Source organism: Bubalus kerabau, chromosome 4, assembly GCF_029407905.1.
Source record: "Bubalus kerabau isolate K-KA32 ecotype Philippines breed swamp buffalo chromosome 4, PCC_UOA_SB_1v2, whole genome shotgun sequence".
NCBI classification, from domain to species: Eukaryota; Metazoa; Chordata; class Mammalia; order Artiodactyla; family Bovidae; genus Bubalus; species Bubalus kerabau.
The window spans coordinates 109,416,582-109,435,948 of NC_073627.1; the positions used below are offsets into that span (position 1 = coordinate 109,416,582).

The following is a 19,367-nucleotide window of genomic DNA, read 5'->3' on the forward strand; positions in this document are numbered from 1 at the left end:
TTCTGAGACTAGGTCATAAAGGACACTGCCACTTTTGGCTTGCTTCTCCTGAACTGCTCATTCTGGGGGGAAGTCGGTGAGTACACATGCAGAAGGGGTTGAGGTCCACAGGCAGAAGAACTGAGGCCTCCCATCAATGACCAGCATCAACTCTCTCCAGCTTCAGTCAAGCCTTCCGATGAAAGCAGCTCTGGCCAATGTCTTGATTGCAACCTCCCATGCAAGACCGTAAGTCACGCTGCCCATCTAAACTGATCTAATCCACTGGAACTGCCTCAGGTGTTGTTTGCTGCTGTGTTACATTAATGAGTTTAGGGGCTGGCTGGCTGTTACATTATGCCTTAGTAGATAACATTTACACCCAGAATGTGGAAAAGATTGAGCAACACTGCTTTAAGTCCAAAAATGAGTACACTGGTTACTGCAGACATACACAGCAATATATGAGAAACTTTAGTTTTAGTCTTTTTTATTTTTTTGCAAAATACTTAGTAGCAGCATTACAACATTTGAGATAACAAGCATTTAAAAATACATTTAAAGCAAAACAAAAGCTCCCTGTCTTTGCAAACATACTTGCAAACACAATTATCAGTGACAGCTCTAAAAGTTTTTGCTTTTATAACTAATGTATTGTTATGGAAAGGACTTCTTAGTGAATAGCATTATGGCATTTAAGACAAACCCAATCGGGTCTACTCAATAAAGTCAGGTTTCACTTTCCTGAGATTCTTAAGAGCTGGTGACAGTTCACTCAACACCTTGTTACAGGAAAGGAGGCATGAAGCTAATCAGAAGGTTTCTCCCTGAAGCTTGTATAGAAGTTTGCAAAGTAAAATCAAATGGGCTATCACCGCATAGCAGCTTTCTCTAACTTTCAGGACACAAAAGGCCTAATCTGCTTTACTCTTAGGAATGTCTGAAACGCTTCTTTCTTAATCCCCTATTTAGGATACATAATCATTGAAGAAGGAAATGGCAACTCACTCTAGTTTTCTTGCCATGAGAATCCCATGGACAGAGGAGCCTGGCAGGCTACAGTCCATGGGGTCACAAAGAGTCGGACACGACTGAGCGACTATCACTCATCATCATCAATCAGAGGACCAACGTTCAAGTTCTTTGTTTATGCCATTACTCAGGTAAGTGCAATGCCTCCACTTCATTTATAACCATTACAGAAAGAACAACTCCCCTGGAGTAGGAAATAATAACTCACTTCAGTATTCTTCCTTGGAAATTCCATGGACAGAAGCATCTGACAGGCTACAAGGGTCGGAAAGAGTCAGAAAAAACAGAGCACACCCCCAAAGAACAACTAAACTATCTGGAACTGAGAAAAGAGCCAGGGTTAGTTCAAGAAGAGTGTGAGTTAAACCAGTGCTGACGAGTTCATACTCGCCAACTCTACCAGCTTCACTTCTAGGTAAGCCCGTGGGCTCTCAGTCAGAATTTTTTTCTTACTCTATACACTATTCCTGTTTTGCCATTCTATGATCTCAGCACACAGATGGGAGGCATCATATCATAAAATTTGAGAGTCTCTAGAATTGTACCATCCAATATAGTAGCCACTAGTCACACCTGGCTACAAGCACCTGAAATGTGGCTGAACTTAAAACTGAGATTAGGTGTAAAGTATAAAATCTGTAAGTATAAAATACATACATACAAATTTTGAAGGCTTAGTATGAAAAAAGGAATGTAAAATACCTTGTCAATAATTTTTATATTGATTACATGTTGATAATATTTTGTACATATTGGTTAAATGAAATGTATTGTGAAAATTAATGTCACTTCTTTTCCTGATTTTTAAATGTAGCTACCAGAAAATTTAAAATAACATACGCAGCTCATATTATATTTCTATTGGACAGTGCTGGTCTAGAAGCAGGCCTACTCACAGTCATTCATTTAATTATTCAACATATGTTTATTAAGCATCTTCTGTGTGTTGAGTTCTAGGCTAGGAGACAGGAATGCAACAGTGAACACAAGTTTTTGTACCTATGAAACGTGTGGTACCCACTGTAGCACAAGGGAGACTGAAAGTGAAAGCTACTACTACTACTAAGTCTCTTCAGTCGTGTCCGACTCTGTGTGACCCCATAGACGGCAGCCCACCAGGCTCTCCCATCCCTGGGTTTCTCCAGGCAAGAACACTGGAGTGGGTTGCCATTTCCTTCTCCAATGCATGAAAGTGAAAAGTGAAAGTGAAGTCGCTCAGTCGTGTCCAACTCTTCATGACCCCATGGACTGCAGCCTACCAGGCTCCTCTGTCTATGGGATTTTCCAGGCAAGAGCACTGGAGTGGGGTGCCATCGCCTTCTCCGGAAAGTGAAAGCAGGGGACATTTAATCTGGAATATTTTAGGTCACAGGATTTTAGGACCCTTAGAGTTAAAAGCCAGCCCTACATGACTTAGCACCTAACCCTTATTATATCTGAAGGCACTATATAATTGGTGTTGATAAAAATGGCCACTCTTGAGTCACTGAGAAAAGTTTATATTCCACACTGCCTCTTGTAGTCTGCGGTGCATTATGGCTACAGCCATACAGATGCTCTTCCTCACTAACCCGAGGGGCTCTGGAGGGCAGTGACAATGTTCTTTGACCTTGATCTCACCCAGTGTCTCCCACACAGAAAATACTAAACAACGCATGGAACTAAAGCATGTCATATGTACTCATTTAAGAAAACAATTAAATACATCATATACTTTAGGAAGAGTTCTTCCCCAAATGTCTAAAGAACAAAAGGTCTGCCATGTAAACTAGTAAGTTTCAGTAATTAAAAGAAAAATGTCCTCTTTCAGAATATAAATTCATGCATACCTGATGATATAAATGAAAAAGTTCTGTGATATCCAAACGAAATTCTCTCTCATGACCACCAAGACTAAATATTATATATGAGGTGTGACCCTGGATAGCAGTTTGACCAAGGCCATAATTAGGCATCTTTCTTCTTCTCTGAAATGCTTTACTAAAGAGTTGTGAGTTGTCAAAATCAAAAAAGACAAGTTGCAAAAGGAAACATTTTGCTTGCAATTCTTATTATGTTTTCAGTACCAGTCAAGGTAATCAGTCATATTAAAAAATATATAATTTAATTATCAAATAATAACTTTGTTCATCTTTGTCCAAAGAATCCAAAGCTGAATATATTCTCTAGCTGATGTACACATGCTGACAGACAGCTCAATGTTCAGAAATGAAAGCAGAAGTATTATTCTTTTATAAAAATAAACTTGGTCCCAGAGAAGAGAATAAAAAGTGATACAAGAGTGAGTGTAAGAAAAAAAAAAAGCCAAGCTTTAGAGGAGAATTGTTTCGATTTTAGTAAATGCAGCATCTGCAACTTTGAGCGGGTCACTCAGAGTACCATGTATCTCCTACATCAGTGCTGGAGTGCGCACCTCTCTAACGTGTGTTAAATTAACAACGTAACAGAACAAAAAAGCAAAAATAACTGTACAACAATGAGTCCACCATTACCAAAAGGGAAGCAAGTCCACAAATGATTGATCCCCGGATTTCCAGCCTTCATGATCTTAAGATTTCTAGTAAGCCCTCCCCTCACAGATTTATTGGAATGTTTGTACTCCAACAAGTTCAGCTTTTTCCCATAAAAAGGGGATGGGACAAGTTCACTCTGAATAGGTCGGTGGACAACTTTTTCATTTTCCCTTGGGCAATTTGGATTTATCTAAATATAGGTTAAATTAAAAAACAGATGGGAGGAAGTCATCCCTTGGCTAGGCAGTGCCTGACCACTCAGCAGGAGATGTTATTTATGCCTTGTTTTGTACAATTACGTGAAAAAGCACGCCTCAACAAATAACACAGGCATCCCTGATGAACCAGCCTCCAGCATCTCCATCTGCCAAATGTCTGAAGTCTGGTCGCACCCCATTTGCGTATAACTCCCACGGTCACTTGGGTCCCAAAGCTTTCAGAGGACATCCGCTCAGGGAGTGTGTGGTGTGTCCTGTGTGGCAAATATCCTGTTTTAGGCACCAGCGGGTCCTTCTCCAGGGTCACAGAGCCTCCAGTCTTCCTGGGTGAGGATAGTTTTTCTTAGCTGCCCTGTGACAACTGGGTTTCACATTTCCTGAAACTAGATCTGTGGAAGGAGTCTCTGAAATTAAGGAGGGAAGAGAATAGAGGAAAGAAAGATCAGTTACCCTTTTAAAAAGAGGGAGGGGGAAAATCATTCACTAGAAAAGGACATCTGTCATGGGGAACTCAGTAAATAAGTAAGAAAGGGAAAGTGCGGCCATGCCTTTGCACTATGCCAGGAGAAACCCAGGCAATAATTCGGCCCTGGGAAGATGCTGGCAGAAGGCCACGCGGAGGGGCCCCGAGAAGTCAAGGAGAAGCCACAGGAGGATCGGGACGCCAGCAGAGCAGACAGATCATGCTCGGGCAGCTTCTCTGATTCCAGGGCCCCCTCCCACCCCCAGGGGCTCTGCAGTTCTGACTGTCCTTTACCCTCCCCTGCCTTCTTCTTACCTCTTTTGACTGTCAACTCTGAATATTGGCTTGTAGAGTTCCGGAATTTTCCGCTCGATCATTGGTCGGAGGTTCTCTTTCAGCTTGTTGTAGTTCTTCTTGAGTTCCTGCTGATACTCCCTCTGATCTGCCGTGATGAGACGTTTGTTTTTCTCTACAGCTTCCCCGCATCTGAGAAGCAAAATCAGGGGGGAGAAAAGGAGGTTGTATTTCAAAGAAATTTTGTATATTTAACTCATATAGGTATGCTATAACCACAACAACCTCCAGTGAAGAACTACAACACGGAAAGCTTAACTAACTCGCCTCAGGTCACAAAGTCAATAAACTGCAAAGCCAGCTCCAGAGTCTGTCTCCCATGCGGGATGTTACATACCCAAGAAGAAAATTATCTTATTTAAACATAACGAAGCCTTTCCTTTCCTTTTATACTGTTTTACCCAAGGGAACTTACTATCAACAAACCTTGAAGGGACAACACAATGGTTGAAAATTAGCTGACATGCAATGACTAGTAGAATTGATGCTTTGGAATTGTGGTGCTGAAGAAGACTCTTGAGAGAGAGTCCCTTGGACTGCAAGGAGATCAAACCAGTCAACCCTAAAGGAAATCAACTGAATATTCACTGGAAGGACTGATGCTGAAGTTGAAGCTCTAATACTTTGGCCACCTGATGCAAAGAGCCAACTACTTGAAAAAGACCCTGATGCTGGGAAAGACTGAGGGTAGGAGGAGAAGGAGGTGACAGAGGTGATTGGATGGCATCATCGACTCAATGGACATGAATGTGAGCAGACTCTGGGAGATGGTGAAGGACAGGGAAGCCTGGCATGCTGCAGTCCATGGGTCGCAAAGAGTTGGACATGACTTAGTGACTGAACTACAATGATTAGTATGATTCAGGTGCATTGGATTCCCATGATCAACATGGTTTAAACTGTTTTCCTAATAGTGGTGCTTGATTTGGGTAGTGTTATTGGGGATACCTGGGCCTCCCTGGTGACTCAGTGGTAAAGAACTTCCCTGCCAACGCAGAGATGTGGGTTCGATCCCTGGTAGGGAAGATCCCCTGGAGAAAGAAATGGAAACCCACTCCAGTATTCTTGCTTGGGAAATCCCATGAACAGAGGAGCCTGGAGGGCTACAGTCTATGGGGTCACAAACAATGGGACATGACTTAGCAACTGAACAGCAACAACAAGGATACCCAGGCCTTGCTATCAAATCCTCCCTATTAGCACTGAACACATGTTCAGGATGACAAAGTAATCAGGTGGCATGTAGCTGTGAGGCAGGGGAAAGCCACCTGGCCTGAGCAACATTAAACCTATGGACACAGCTTCATCATGGAATAACCTTCTTTAGAAGAAAGGTTTGATTCAATGCACCCTAGAAGCCTTCTGCAACTGGATTTTCCCTATCTTTTAAGTCTGACATAAATTGAAGCAAATTGTAGTATACCCAAGATTGTATATCAAAGGTTTCAGGGAAGAGGTAGGAAGGGGAGGTATATAGTCTTTGAATCCTGAGAAATCTACATCACCCCTTATTATTTTTTTTATTGCCCCTTAACTAACAATTATGAGCTACCACCATGTGTACAATGAAATCAGTTTCAAGGCCCAGTTTTGTAACCTTGGCAGATGAGAGGCCTGTAGAAGTGAATTGCTAACTTGGGGATTAGCTACTCTGCAAACTTCAGAAGTAACTACACTCTCTACGATCTTTGTTATCAGAAGACATAATGTCTACAGATACATATAGTGTTTTAAAAAGACAAATATATTAATAGGTAGAATGAAAAAGACTCATATTTGTATAAAGTAACTTTATATTTTAACAAATTTTATAACAAAGTATTTCATAGATGTTATCTGTATTTCTTTCTTCCATCTGGATTATAATCTCTAGGTTTTTCTTACTAAAATTAAAATAATTTTCATTATGTTAATTTAAATTCATAAACGAAAGAGAGCCATGAATTAAATTTCCCTCCTAGAGAAGAGCCAGATCTCTCAGGAAATGTATACAGGATCATATAAGTACATTACAAATAATTTAATGGTCTTATCTCTAACACTTTGATTAGGTCCACAAACATCTCAACTGCGCAGCTTTCACTCAGCGACACCACTGTTCCAGATGGCCCCTCCTTTGCTGTTCACTTTGTCGATAAGTTCACTGAACACAAGCATTTTCTTACAGTCAATGTGCTGGGGTTTTTCAGCAGAGTCCTACAAAAACCAGACTGATGGGGACTAGAAAGGACAGGAAGTTGTGCTTTCAGAACACTGTTCCTGGTTTTTTGGGGAGTAACTCTCATAGGCCTCTACCTAAGGAGTCAGATGTTTTTTTCTACAGAGAGGGTGGCCATGAGCCCTCACCCCCTGGATCTCTTGCCCTCCCTCCTCTGCAATGTTCCTTCAGCACAGCTCATCCATCAGTAGCTAAGTATGACAAAAAATTGCTAATTGCTTCATCAACATCCATTCCCTGTCTTCCTTAACAACAGAACTCTAGGTGGTAAACCCGGGCTTCCCTGATGGCTCAGACATAAAGAATCCACCCACAATGCGGGAGACCTGGGTTCAATCCTTGGGTTGGGAAGATCCCCTGCAGGAAGGCACAGTAACCCACTCCAGTATTCTTGCCTGGAGAATCCCCATGGACAGAGAAGCCTAGCGGGCTACGTCCACGGGATCACAAAGAGTTGGACACAACTGAGCGGCTATGCACACCTGGTGTATACACACATGGAAAACTCCATTCCCTAGCCTCCTTTATAAAAAGGGATGTCTGATGAGATATAAAATGAAGTCACTAGGAAAGCTCTTAAAAGGAGTGTAGATGTTTGCTCTTTCCTCATTTCTATTCCTGAAATGAATAGGATGTGATTGTGATTGCCAGAGCCTTAGCAGCCACTTTGTGACTATGAGGATAGATCCACTAAAACCAGGACAGCAGAGCAAAAGAATGGGAAGAGCCAGGATCTCTGATGACTTTACGTGACTAACACACAGCTGTGGGATGGCTATCTCTGATCTTATTTTATATGAGAGAAAAATAAGTTTCTATCTTAAGTCACTCTTACTTCCTTTCTCTGTTACTAGCAACTGAATGTAGTGCCTAGTGAGAACTGCACTGCATAATAGTTAAAAGGACAGACTCTGGAACTGGAGTACTCACCTCTGAATCTTGCTTTGCAACTTATTGGCTTATTAGGCAAGTTACTTATGCATTCCATGCCTTAGTTTCTTCACTTGGGACATGATGGTGATAATAGCCTACCTCATAAATTTTTATAAAGGTTAAATGAATTAAATATATAAAATGCTTAGAATGTGTAGAAATTATTTGTTCTGTATGAGAATGAGGATGTACTTTTAGAGATTTTATATTCTGGTCCATTTTTTTTTCACAGTTGATGAAACTAAGATGCAGAGATCAAGTAACCTGTCCAGAGTCACACATCTCTGGGGACAAAAAACATGGATGCAAATCCAATATCCTCATGCTCCCAGGCCAAAGTCTTGTCAGCCCTATCGTGTATTATGGTACAAACCTTACAGAGGCAGATGAGTCATCGGTAGATAATATCCACATTTAACTCAGATTAATTCTCTTTCCTACTCAAATAGATCCAATTTCTATTTGCTCTGTAATTTTATATTTATCAGTCACTTCATATGTGCCAAGTCCTATTCTAAGCTCTATGAACTGACTCTCTTTGTTTTGATACTAACTTTAAGAGGTTGTTACTATTTTATTCCCGTTTTATAGCTTGGGAAACTGAGCTTGGGTAACTTGCCCAAGGTCACAAAGCTAGTTAAGGCAGAGTGGGTATTTAAGGCCAGGTGACTGGGCTCAAGAGCCCACAGTCCTGACCCCAACACCACAAATGCTGCCTAGGGAAGACCCTGGCTCTTCCAGCTAGAAGCCAGGCATATGGTTTTGGTCTCAAGTTGGAACTGTTCTCTCTGGAGTCCCAATTTGTGGTATTCTGCTTTCTCATCTTCCCGGTAACACTTAAGCAAGTTCCACCTGAGCTGCTGCAATGAGGGGAGAATCTGACAGAGATGCTGAAGATCAGATTGGCTCCCTGATCTTCCATGACTGGAGTGACACATATGTTCCAGGGCCTTTGAGGAAAGGAAGGATTATTTGGGGGCAAGGCGCCAAAAGAACATCTGGCCTTTTTGCAGGAGGAGCTTCAGAGGATATGAGGGTCCCGTGGGCAGAGCCACCTCAGCTGGACACCTCCCTGTGGCTTTCTCCAACCCCGTCTCCAGCATTTCCTCCCTCCCAGCCTGACCTCTACCAAACCCCAGACCCCAAGGGAAGCCTGTCTCACTGGGAGACTAGTCTAATTCCTGATTCTGCCACTTAGCTGCTGTGTGACCTTGGGCTAATCACAGTCTCCTTCAACCTCGTTTCTTTCATCTATACAGTGGGTTTATGGGGATGAAATGGTCTCGGTGTTTGAAGACCTGGCTGGGTGGCTGCCAGAGGAGAGTGCTGGGCAGCCAGTGTGGCCTACTTCTCCTAGGGCGAAGAGCAGGTAACGGTCCAACAGAAGACACAGTTCTGGGCGCCCGCATCACACAGATGGGGAGGCACGTGTGAAAGTACAGGGCACTGTGGGGGCAGGGGACGCACCCCAGGGCAGAAGGGGCAGCTGTGGCTGGATCTTCCTGTGTTCCCAAGCCCCCCTACCCACCTCGGATGGGCTGCCCCAGAGGGGCCCATGCAGCTGCCTCCCTTGGGTAAGCCACAGTGGCCCTGTCTCCTCCTCTTAAGGGGCGAAATTGGGACTATGGGCTTGGGAATATGTCCAACCTTGAGTCTGATACCTGGAAGCAGATTCTTAGGACCTACTGCAACATCCCAGAACCCAGGCAGGGGTGGGGTCCAAAGGTGTGTGTGTGTGTGTGTGTGTGTGCGCGCGCGCGCGTGTGCACATGTGTGCTGCTCTCCTCGGCTCTCAGTTTTCTGTCAAACCTCCTAGGCCCACTGAGACAGGTCTCTGTGACCCTGGAAAATGGACACAAGTCCTTCAAACATCCCCACTACAGACCTGCTCCGGAGCAACATCTCATGATGTTTAAGGCTTTGTTTTCCCACCAAATACTCAGATCACTTTTCACCAACTGTTTCTTTTATCACCACACTGCACAGCTGCTTTTCTTTTGGCCACTTGGACAAATTCACTCTCCTTCCTCTTCACGGACCATAAGTCCTTTTAAGACTCTATGACCATTTGTGCAGTGAGACTCTATTGATGTATCTGAGACAATATCCCTTAAAGGCAATCTGGGACTGGTGTCATCGAGTCCTGCTATCTTTTCTTTAAATATAAAAGTAAATTTAAAAACCATTTAGTCTTTATAGGAATAAGAAAGTGTACATGTTATGGACTGAAGGGTTGTGTCCCCCCCAAAACCACATGTTGAAGCCCTGACCCCCATGTGATGTGATTTGGAGGTAGGGCCTTTAGGAGGAATGAAAGTTAAAATTAGGCTGTAAGGGTGGGACCCATATGATGGAATTAATGCCCTCATAGAAAGAGACCAGAGAACTGTCTGCTGCTTCTCTCTACCATGTAAGGATACAGTGAGAAGATGGTTAAGATAGCAAGAGGGAGAACCTCGACTGAATCTGCTGGCCCCTTAATCTTCGTCTCCCAGCCTCTGCCACTGTGAGAAATAAATGTCTGTTGTTTAGCTACTCAATCTGGGATACTTTGTTATAGCGGCTTAAGCTAAGAAATACAAGAATAAAAATTAAAAATACAGACTGGCACAGATTTCAGTATTTTAAATGGTCTGCATGCTCTGGGGAGCAAAGGAGGGATACAGGATGCTGTACCTCTCCATCCTGGCTTCTGAAACCTGGAGATGATTCAGAAGGGGGTCAGGGCCCCAGCTTGGCAACCATCTGGAGAGCTGCAGCACTGGCTGGATGAGCATCAGCCGCAGCAGGTCAGCCTGCCAGGTTCCTTACCGCTCCAGCCAGTCTGTCACAGCTGAGTCAGAAAGGCCACCGCCCAGCAGTGGGACCCAGGTGCAGTACAACCGGGAGCGTACACTTCCGCTATTAGCAGGCAGCATCGGAAGGCTTACTTCTGGGGGCTTCCCTGGTGGCTCAGATGGTACACGGTCTGCCTGCAATGTGGGAGATCTGGGTTCAATCCCTGGGTTGGGAGGATCCCCTGGAGAGGGCAGTGGCTCCCCACTCCAGTATTCTTGCCTGGAGAACCCCATGGACAGAGGAGCCTGGCGGGCTACAGCCTGTGGAGTCACCGAGAGTCAGATACGACTGAGCAACTAACACTTTTTCACTTTTCCAGGCTCATTTATGTTCACCTTGGAAATCTGGGCTTACTGATATATCTATGGCCCAAGCCTGCTGCGAAGCTGGCGCTCACTCAAGGCAAACCCAGGAACACTTTCATGCCCAAACATTTCCCACTCCCGTGTCACCTCTGCAGACAGTAGAGTTGGGGGAGAAAATACACTGGTACAGACAACCTGAGTGAACAGTTTCTCTATTCATTGCAGAGCCGCAGCTTGCTGACTGGACTTGAGAAGCAATTAAGCCATAGAGGAAAGGAAGGTTTCTCAGCTGCTACTTGTGTTGAAGGTATAAGTTACAGATCATCAAACTCACCCTTGTAAATGTACAGTTTGATGAGTTTAATCATCATTTATGTATTAAACTGTAAATGTATAGTTTAATATGGTTATGCAACCTTCCCCACAGTCTCGCCCACTACTTTCGATCCATGTAAAATAAAGTGGAAAGAAAGTCACTGTCCTCTGACCGTGACAGTGAAGTAGTGAGCAGAAGTACTGTATTGCCTGTGGCCTTGTCTCATTTGTACTAGGACTTTGCTTTGGCACACATGTAGTGTGGTGCCTGGTACAAAGTGTGGGCTCAGTAACTGTTTGCTGAATGAATGAACTGGCATCTACAGTTGTTAAAAAGTGTAAAAGTAATGGCATGTTCACTGTTTTAAAGGGAGGAAAGGGGGAGAAAAATGCTGAGTGACAACAGGCAGGACCTGATGGATGGAGCCCTTGGGGAGGGGGAGGGGAGGAGAAAATGTGAGATGGGGGCAATCAAGCAACCTCTACATCTTTACAGTCTCTGCTCAAAGTTCAGTTCCATCCAGAAGCTTTAGCAGCACCTGGAAGCTTGTTAGAAATGCAGAGTCTCAGGCCCACCCCAGAACCACTGAATCAGAGTCTGCATTTTTACAAGATTCCCAGGTCAACTGTTTGCACAGCAAATGTTTGAAAAGCACCGACAGATGTTCTTGAGGCTTTCCCAGAACAGGGCGGCAGCCCACCCAGCACAGGGGAAGGACTACAGCTTGGTTTCCCATAGGAATCACTGGAAGGGTCGGAGAACAACATTTTAAATGGTGGATTTGACTTTGGAAAGCAACCAGTTTTGCAGGCCATCTGGGGAGAAAGATAACTTCACCATCAAAAGTCTAATACATGACTGCTAGAGGATCATCCCTAAGAAAATTCATCTCCTTTTGTGTATCTGGCCTGGGACTGATTTGACTCAGCCCTGGTTCTCTTTGTAGTCACTTGTCCTCAGGCTGGGAGCTAATTAGAAATGCTTGTTCAGTAGATTTATAAGGACATTTTAACTAAGAAACAGAAAATCGCTTCTCTTAGCAAGCTTCCTTTTACATTTTATATTCTATTCAGAGACCTATTTATTTAGCAATACCACTGTCTTTCCAGGCTCTCTCCTCCCTGTGCTGGCGTGCCCACAGAACGCACTGCTCTTGCCAGCTCAGAGGAGCCCAGAAGCACCAAGGACACCCCTGCCTCTGCGTCTTGTGCTCCTGTCTGTCCCTTTACCAGTAATAGCTCCATCTTCCCGTTGCCCTCTTCCTACCACCTATATACTCAAGACAAGGTGTCAGTAATGTTATCCCATAAAGCCTTCCCCAGTCACTCCAGCCTGCAACCGACTCTTCTCTTCTGAACTCCGTAACCCTGTATTTCTTGCACTCTCCACAGTTCTTAGCACAAGCTGCATAGCTTTGCTGTTTAGCCAAATAAAAGTCCTCTTGTCAGGAGCTGAGGAATACCCAGCTCCTGCATTCCCACAACTACTATCATACCTGAGTCCCAGTGTGTGTGCTCTTTAACCATGTCACAGGTCCTTGCAGAGGTCCAGAGAGGCCCAGGTCACTGTCACCATCAGGAGCCTTTCACCATAACTCATTGTTAAAATAAGATTGACTATTTTTATTTATTTACTTTTTTGGCTACACTGCATGGCTTGTGGGATTTTAGTTCCCTGCCCAGGGATTGAACCTGCATCCTCAGCAATGAAAGCACAGAACCTTACCCACTGGTTTGCTGAGGAATCCCCCCATAGCTCATTTTAAATGAAAATATGTGGGAAACATATTAATCTTTAAAAATTCTCCCAATAGTCTTCTAGGCTTTTGTTTTATGAAAATGCAGTATTTACTGAAGAATATCTAGTTTTGGTATAATGTCAAAATTGCTAGGAAATACAGAAAGCAATTACAATATAAAACAATAAATATAATTTCTGTATGTGTATGTATGTGTGCATATATGGATGCGTGCATACACATATACACAGCCACACACACACACACACCCCTATTACTAAGCAGTTGTGATTCACTGTAGGACAAAGAATGTCTCCTTTATACACAGCAAATTTCCGTTCGTCTCACTAAAGCCTGTGAAGGAGGAAAACCTCACCTGACAGCATTCTGGTGAGTTTTCACTGAATTCAGCAAGCTTTAACTTTTAGCCTCCTTTACCCCATCTGCCAAACAAAGACATTCCTATACTTTACATGCTGCTCTAAGGTTCTGCGCTGGTCTGCACTGCAGCAGCTTGCAAGACTGCCCCAAGACTCACTTCCTATCTAGGCTCAACAGGCTGCGCTGGCAGCCAGCTCCACTGCAGAATTCAAGAGTGGAGATGAGGCTTGTCTGCCAGCGGGAGCTGCCACCGCAATGACAGCTTGTAAACTTCCAGTTACAGAATCATGACTCTATCTCTCAGTTTGAGACAGTGTCTTACATTTCTAAAAATCAGTTATTGTATGATGGGAAATTACAAAGACTGCCAATGCCAGGAAACTCTCAGGCTCTAATGCACTGTGGAATATCAGCAAACTGAAGGGAGTGTGGGCTCTTTGGATTCAGAAGACCTGGTGTGAACTCAACTCTCTACTAACTGGCTGTGTGACCTTAAGTCAATCCTCTCCCATCTCTGACCCTCCATTTCCTCTTCTGTAAAATGAAGACTTACTTTACTTACACTGTGACCGTGGGGCACATGAGGGATGATAAACGTGAACGCACCGTGCAGTTTGTTAGTTACTAGTGCAAACAGTGTTGCTCTGCAGAGGCCTCTCAGGCTGAGCATGCATCCGAAGCATCTGGAGCATTGTTAAAATACAGGTTGCTGGGCCCCATCTCTGGAAATTCTTACTCAGTGTGTCTGACTGGTATCTGAGAATCTGCCTCGCTAGCAAATTTCTCAAGGGATGCAGAAGCTGCTGGCCTGGGAACCACACTTTGAGAACCACAGCTCTACTGAACTCCCAGTCATTTCCCCTCTTACCGCATTATGAATTCCTTAAAGCATAATCTCAACTTGTTGTGATGCCGATAAAGTTTTGGGTCAGCTGGAATTTCAGCCAAAAATACTTGGGCTACTTCCAGTGGTCCCTGATAGAAAAAAGTGAAAAACATTACTGATGTTGGAAAGAAAGTGAAATTACTTGGGAGAACATGTTGGAGCAACTTCTTAGTTTAAACGTTTAATTTTGTAGTTAGTTAAACTGAAACAAAAAATCAAGGAAGGTCTTGAACTTAGGAAAATGTTGATTCCCTAGGAAGAGTCTACAGATTTAGGAGAACATTCAAAAGCATAAATGTATTTCCTTAATCAAATGCTATTAATAATAGATTTTCCTTCATATATAAAGGTAATATACTACATCAAATGGTATATGATTAGAGTTGCTTTCCTGAAAATAGGGATTCTCTTGATCCATACATTCATATTCATTTGTCTAGCTGCCCTAGTGGCAAGCACCATCTTGTGTAATTTCTGGCTTGAGTCAGAGATATGCACATTATATGCGTAATCCACATGGTTGCGGGCTTATAAAGTCTTCCATTTTCATTAAAAGATTGGGAATTACAAAAAAGCAAAAGCTTCTTAGTATTTTCTGATCTTGGAAGTGTAATGAATACCATTTCTGTCACCTTGATATTCTCTGGGCACAGAATTTTTGCAGGGGAGTTCAGCTGTGCAGGGTGAGGAAAGGGTCATGATACTCATTGAGTTTTGAGTGTGAAGGTGTGTAGATTTAGTTCTGAAATTAAAGAAGCACACTGGACAGAGAGAACTGTTAGAACTCCCTCCATCTGAGGCTGGATCAGTTCCATGGTGAGACTGGAGTTAGAATTCTAATGAATCTTAGAAGACTCAGTCCGTTTTGAAGAGGCCCAAGAAGCAGGGTTCCAGGTCACTCCTGCTTTGCAGTGCTCCTGATGTACTGGTTTCATCTGACTGACGTAGGAGGTTGATGTTCTAGACCCTTTCCTTTCTCTCCTACGGAATTCTTAAGATTCATCTCAAGCCCTGCAACAGCTCTGCCTAAAGTGGAGATGACTAAGCACTCCACTTGGATCATATGCCAGAACTGGCCCCAGCTGAAGACTTCTCCAAGGAAATGGTACTCCTGAGACATGAGCCACTCAGCTCTAGGATTTCTTACCTACCTTTGGTTGTTACATGAAGCTGAAGAGACCTCAGGTATTCATTCAGTCTAAGTTTAAGAACACTTTTGGCATGTTGACCAGACTTCTCATTGACTTCAAGGAAGGAGGGTGCAGACATATAATGAAAATCAAAATAACGAGAACCAGAGGAGCCGCCACCAGCTAGTTTTGTTACCTGATTGACAGTAGCTCCAACGGAGCCTTGCAGCACCATCTGAAGCATCTTGGCATCAGGAGGCTCCTGGTTAATGGCAACTGCTAACTGCAGAGTCTTCTTCTTCATATCTTCAATGGCAACTTCAATTGGTGTCAAAACAAACTGAACGTGAGACATAAATGTAGGGAAGGTCATTGTCGGGTCTTATAAGCCATGAGCAAGCATGGAGCTATGACAAAGAGGACAGTTGGGTTTGAAGCATCAGTGAAGGCTTTCAGAGCAATTTAGAATAATCTTGACAGGTTAAGACGAAGGAAGAGTCTAACATCTCTTGAGTACTTATTATGTACTGGAAGCTTTACATACATTTATCATTTACTTTTTAAAACAACCTCCTATTCTCTCTACTTTACAATCAAAGAAGGATTTGTAAGGTGAAGTGCCACAAAATGACACCAGTCATGAGTGGGGAGGTCAGATTTTGACCACAATAATATCCACATTCAAAATCCATGTTTCTTACACACTGTTAGGTTTCCTTTCCTATTGTTGAACAAGTTATTTGACTTAAAATTGGGAAAGCACAGTAATCAAGACTTTCTTCTCCACCATAACACAAGATTTTTGCATCATGTGTGCTTTCTCTAAATTGCCTTGAAGGTGAATTCTTGATAAACAGAATTGTGTTCAGGGTCAATCTGCTAGTTGTTAAGTTCTGTTGGTTTGGAGTATGGTCTAAATGTTATTGGTGGAGTCATGTCCCCTCCAAATTCAGGTGTTCAAGTCCTAGACCCCAGTACTTCAGAATGTGACTTTAACTGAGATAGGGTCTTTACAGGGGTAATCAAGTTCAAAGGAACTCATTAGGATGGGCCTAAGCCAACAAGACTTATATGTCCATCTAAGAAGAAATCTGGACACATGGATATGCACAGGGGGAAGATGATGTAAGAAACACAGAGAGAAGGCAGCCATCTGCAAGCTAAGGAAAGAGGTCTGGAACAGAACCTTCCCTTATGTCTTTCAGAAGGAACCAACTCTTCCAGTGCCTTGATTTTTGACTTCTGGTCACCGGAACTATTAGACAATTAATTTCTGTTTCTACGCCACCCAATCTGTGGTACTTTGTTCTATTAGCCTTAACAAACTAACATACTGACATTCTTGGAGGAACTACAAATGGCTAAGAAAAATTGTGAGGACTCTTACTGAGACCATGATTTTATTTCTGTGCTGTACCAACCTGTCCCAGTGCTCAGAAGTCTAAAAGAGTAAGAAATACAGCAGACGCCTTCTAAGTGAACCTTCTTTTAGGCAAGTCATCAGTTTGGGCTTTCTTTGCCCTCTGTGAAACCCATACTGTGATGTGGTTGCTGAACACATGAGCGGGTGGGCAGCTCTCCAGGAAGCTCGGTCCCTGTGCTCCTGCACAAGGAGGGGTGTTAATCACCACAGTTCATTTGTGTTTGTTCACCAACTTGCTTACGCCTGTCATACTTGTTATTTTGATGACCTAATCTAATTCAGTAATGCATAAACTGGTGAACTATGGGTGTGGAAAGAAGAGTGGTTTCTATGAAAACCAAGCTAATGCTTGGGCAAGACGTTGTGAAACTGAGTTGCTATAAAGATTCCTGTCTTATTAGGTGTGCTCAAGACAACGGTCAAAAGCTAGGGGCAGAAAAAAAAAAAAGTCATAAAAATCTAGAAGCATTCTGCTCTCACACTGTTTTCCATGGTTCTTTAAGCTCTCACTCTGCTTTGCAGAAACCAAAACTGAACACATGGACATTGCATCATGGGTGAGGTTTATACAAGAAAGACAATGCTGAATTGTGATCAGCCAACCCTAAATCACAGGCAAGGCAGTGACTCTACACAAAATGAGTGACAGATTAATGCACATGTACGTCTTTTAAACGAAAAGAAAATGCTTATGTCTAATTTTCAGCAATTCTGTGGCTTGAGACATTTTCTTGATCCATGAATTTGAGGTCTTTTGCTACACATAGAACCAGAAGAGAGAAAGAGGTCTTTCCTGTATCAACGTTTAGATGAAGATAAGTGCCTCGTGCACTTGTCACAGGGGGATGCTGGGACTAGAAGACAACTGGTCCCCTGTCTAACTGGCATGGTGCCCTCCTACAGCTCAACATCAACTCCTTGGGGCTACTCACTTGCTGCTCCTGTCTCTGTTAATTAACAACAGAATGCTGTTGGGATCACCTGAAGCTTTCAAATATGTAAAAATTTAAATAAAATATTTAAAATTCTTATATTTCATGTAAATTTAACATTAAAATATAAATACAAAGTAAATGCTACAATCGTGTACATATATTTCTATTAAAGATATAACTTTAAAATAGAATATACTTAAATATCAAGTGTGCTATAAAGCATGCAATTGCATAAATGGGATTCCCTGGCACCATGACAGTGAGAGGATAACTATCTTAATAATAATTCAAAGGCATCCCTTTTTAGATTTTTATGTGAGTCTGCCATGAAGGAGCATGAAGGCAGCCTGTGTGTCATCCTGGGAGGAGACCCAGGCCCACTGGCTCAGCCACGGCCACCGTCCAAGCCCGCTCCCCCCAGTGCCTTCACCTCTTCCTTCTGGGCGACGCTGATCCTGGTCTTGATGTAGGGGAAGGCGTGCAGGGTGGTCAGGATGGTGTTCCGCCGGTACTGCTCATGCAGCTCGCCCCGAGGCCGGCCCTCCAGGGTGAAGGGGGTGGTGTACATGAACCTCCGCAGGTTGAAGTTCTTCTCAAAGTAGGTTAGCCTGTCTTTCATCTCATACTCATCAAAGTAGGGCTCCACAAAAGTGATCTGTATGTAGGCCTGAGTGGGGAAAGGGAAGGGATGAGCTGGTCTGCACATGACCACCCAGGGCACACTGGGGGCCCGCGGGACAGAGAGAGAGGCAGTATTGCCCCTCTGTGCTCACAAAGCTGAGAGAACTAGGGGAGACATGAGCTGTTAGCCATCCTTCCTCTCTACCCCCAAGGAGATGAGAGACAGGACTGGGAGAAGGCGAAGGGAGGGTGAAGTCAGGTCCACAAGCTGCCCCTCCTAGCAGAGCTCATGACCCAACTGAAACTTGGTGTGAGAATTTGCAAACTGCTATTCAGAAGAAGCAAAACTTGGCATTTTTCAGAACCACCATGCTTCTTAGAATGGCCAAACTAAAGAAAACTGACAATGCCAAGGGCTGACAAGGATAGGGAGCCGCTGGAGCTTTCACACACTGACGGTGGGATGCACAACGGCCCAGCCACCTTACGAAACAGATCGGCAGTTTCTCATACTGTTGAATTATATTCATCATATGACCCAGCAACCCCACTTTGGTGTGTGTGCCAACAGAAATAAAAACGTGTGTTTATATTAAACCCTGGACTCAAATGTCTATAGCAGCACTATACATAATAGACAAAAAATAGGAACAACCCAAGTGTCCCTCAAGTGGGGAATGGAGAAACAAACTCTGGTACACCCATACAACAGAATACTACTCAGTAGCAAAATGGAATGAACCATTACAATATGGGTGAATCACAGATGCAGTGTGCTAAGTGAAAGAAGTCAGACTCAAAAGGCTGTATGCTGCTGAGTCGCTTCAGTCGTGTCCGACTCTGTGCGACCCCATAGACGGCAGCCCACCAGGCTCCCCCTTCCCTGGGATTCTCCAGGCAAGAACACTGGAGTGGGTTGCCATTTCCTTCTCCAAAGCATGAAAGTGAAAAGTGAAAGTGAAGTCACTCAGTCGTGTCTGACTCTTCGCGACCCCATGGACTGCAGCCCACCAGGCTCCTCCATCCATGGGATTTTCCAGGCAACAGTACTGGAGTGGGGTGCCATTGCCTTCTCCAAAAAGGC

The 19,367-nt window shown here is 43.6% G+C and overlaps 1 protein-coding gene across 1 annotated transcript in view; it reads right to left on the reverse strand.

Annotated features, from left to right (window-relative positions):
• Positions 1 to 462: 462 nt before the first annotated feature.
• Positions 463 to 19,367, reverse strand: part of DOCK8 (dedicator of cytokinesis 8) — a 236,012-nt gene continuing 217,107 nt past the window's right edge. Inside the window, exons 44-48 of the mRNA XM_055578247.1 lie at positions 18,093 to 18,329; positions 15,501 to 15,644; positions 14,157 to 14,263; positions 4,521 to 4,691; positions 463 to 4,146 (exon numbers count right to left, since the gene is read on the reverse strand). Of these exons, the coding sequence (XP_055434222.1) occupies positions 4,086 to 4,146; positions 4,521 to 4,691; positions 14,157 to 14,263; positions 15,501 to 15,644; positions 18,093 to 18,329 (720 nt within the window). The 3' untranslated portion in view covers positions 463 to 4,085. The remainder of the gene's footprint in view (positions 4,147 to 4,520; positions 4,692 to 14,156; positions 14,264 to 15,500; positions 15,645 to 18,092; positions 18,330 to 19,367) is intronic.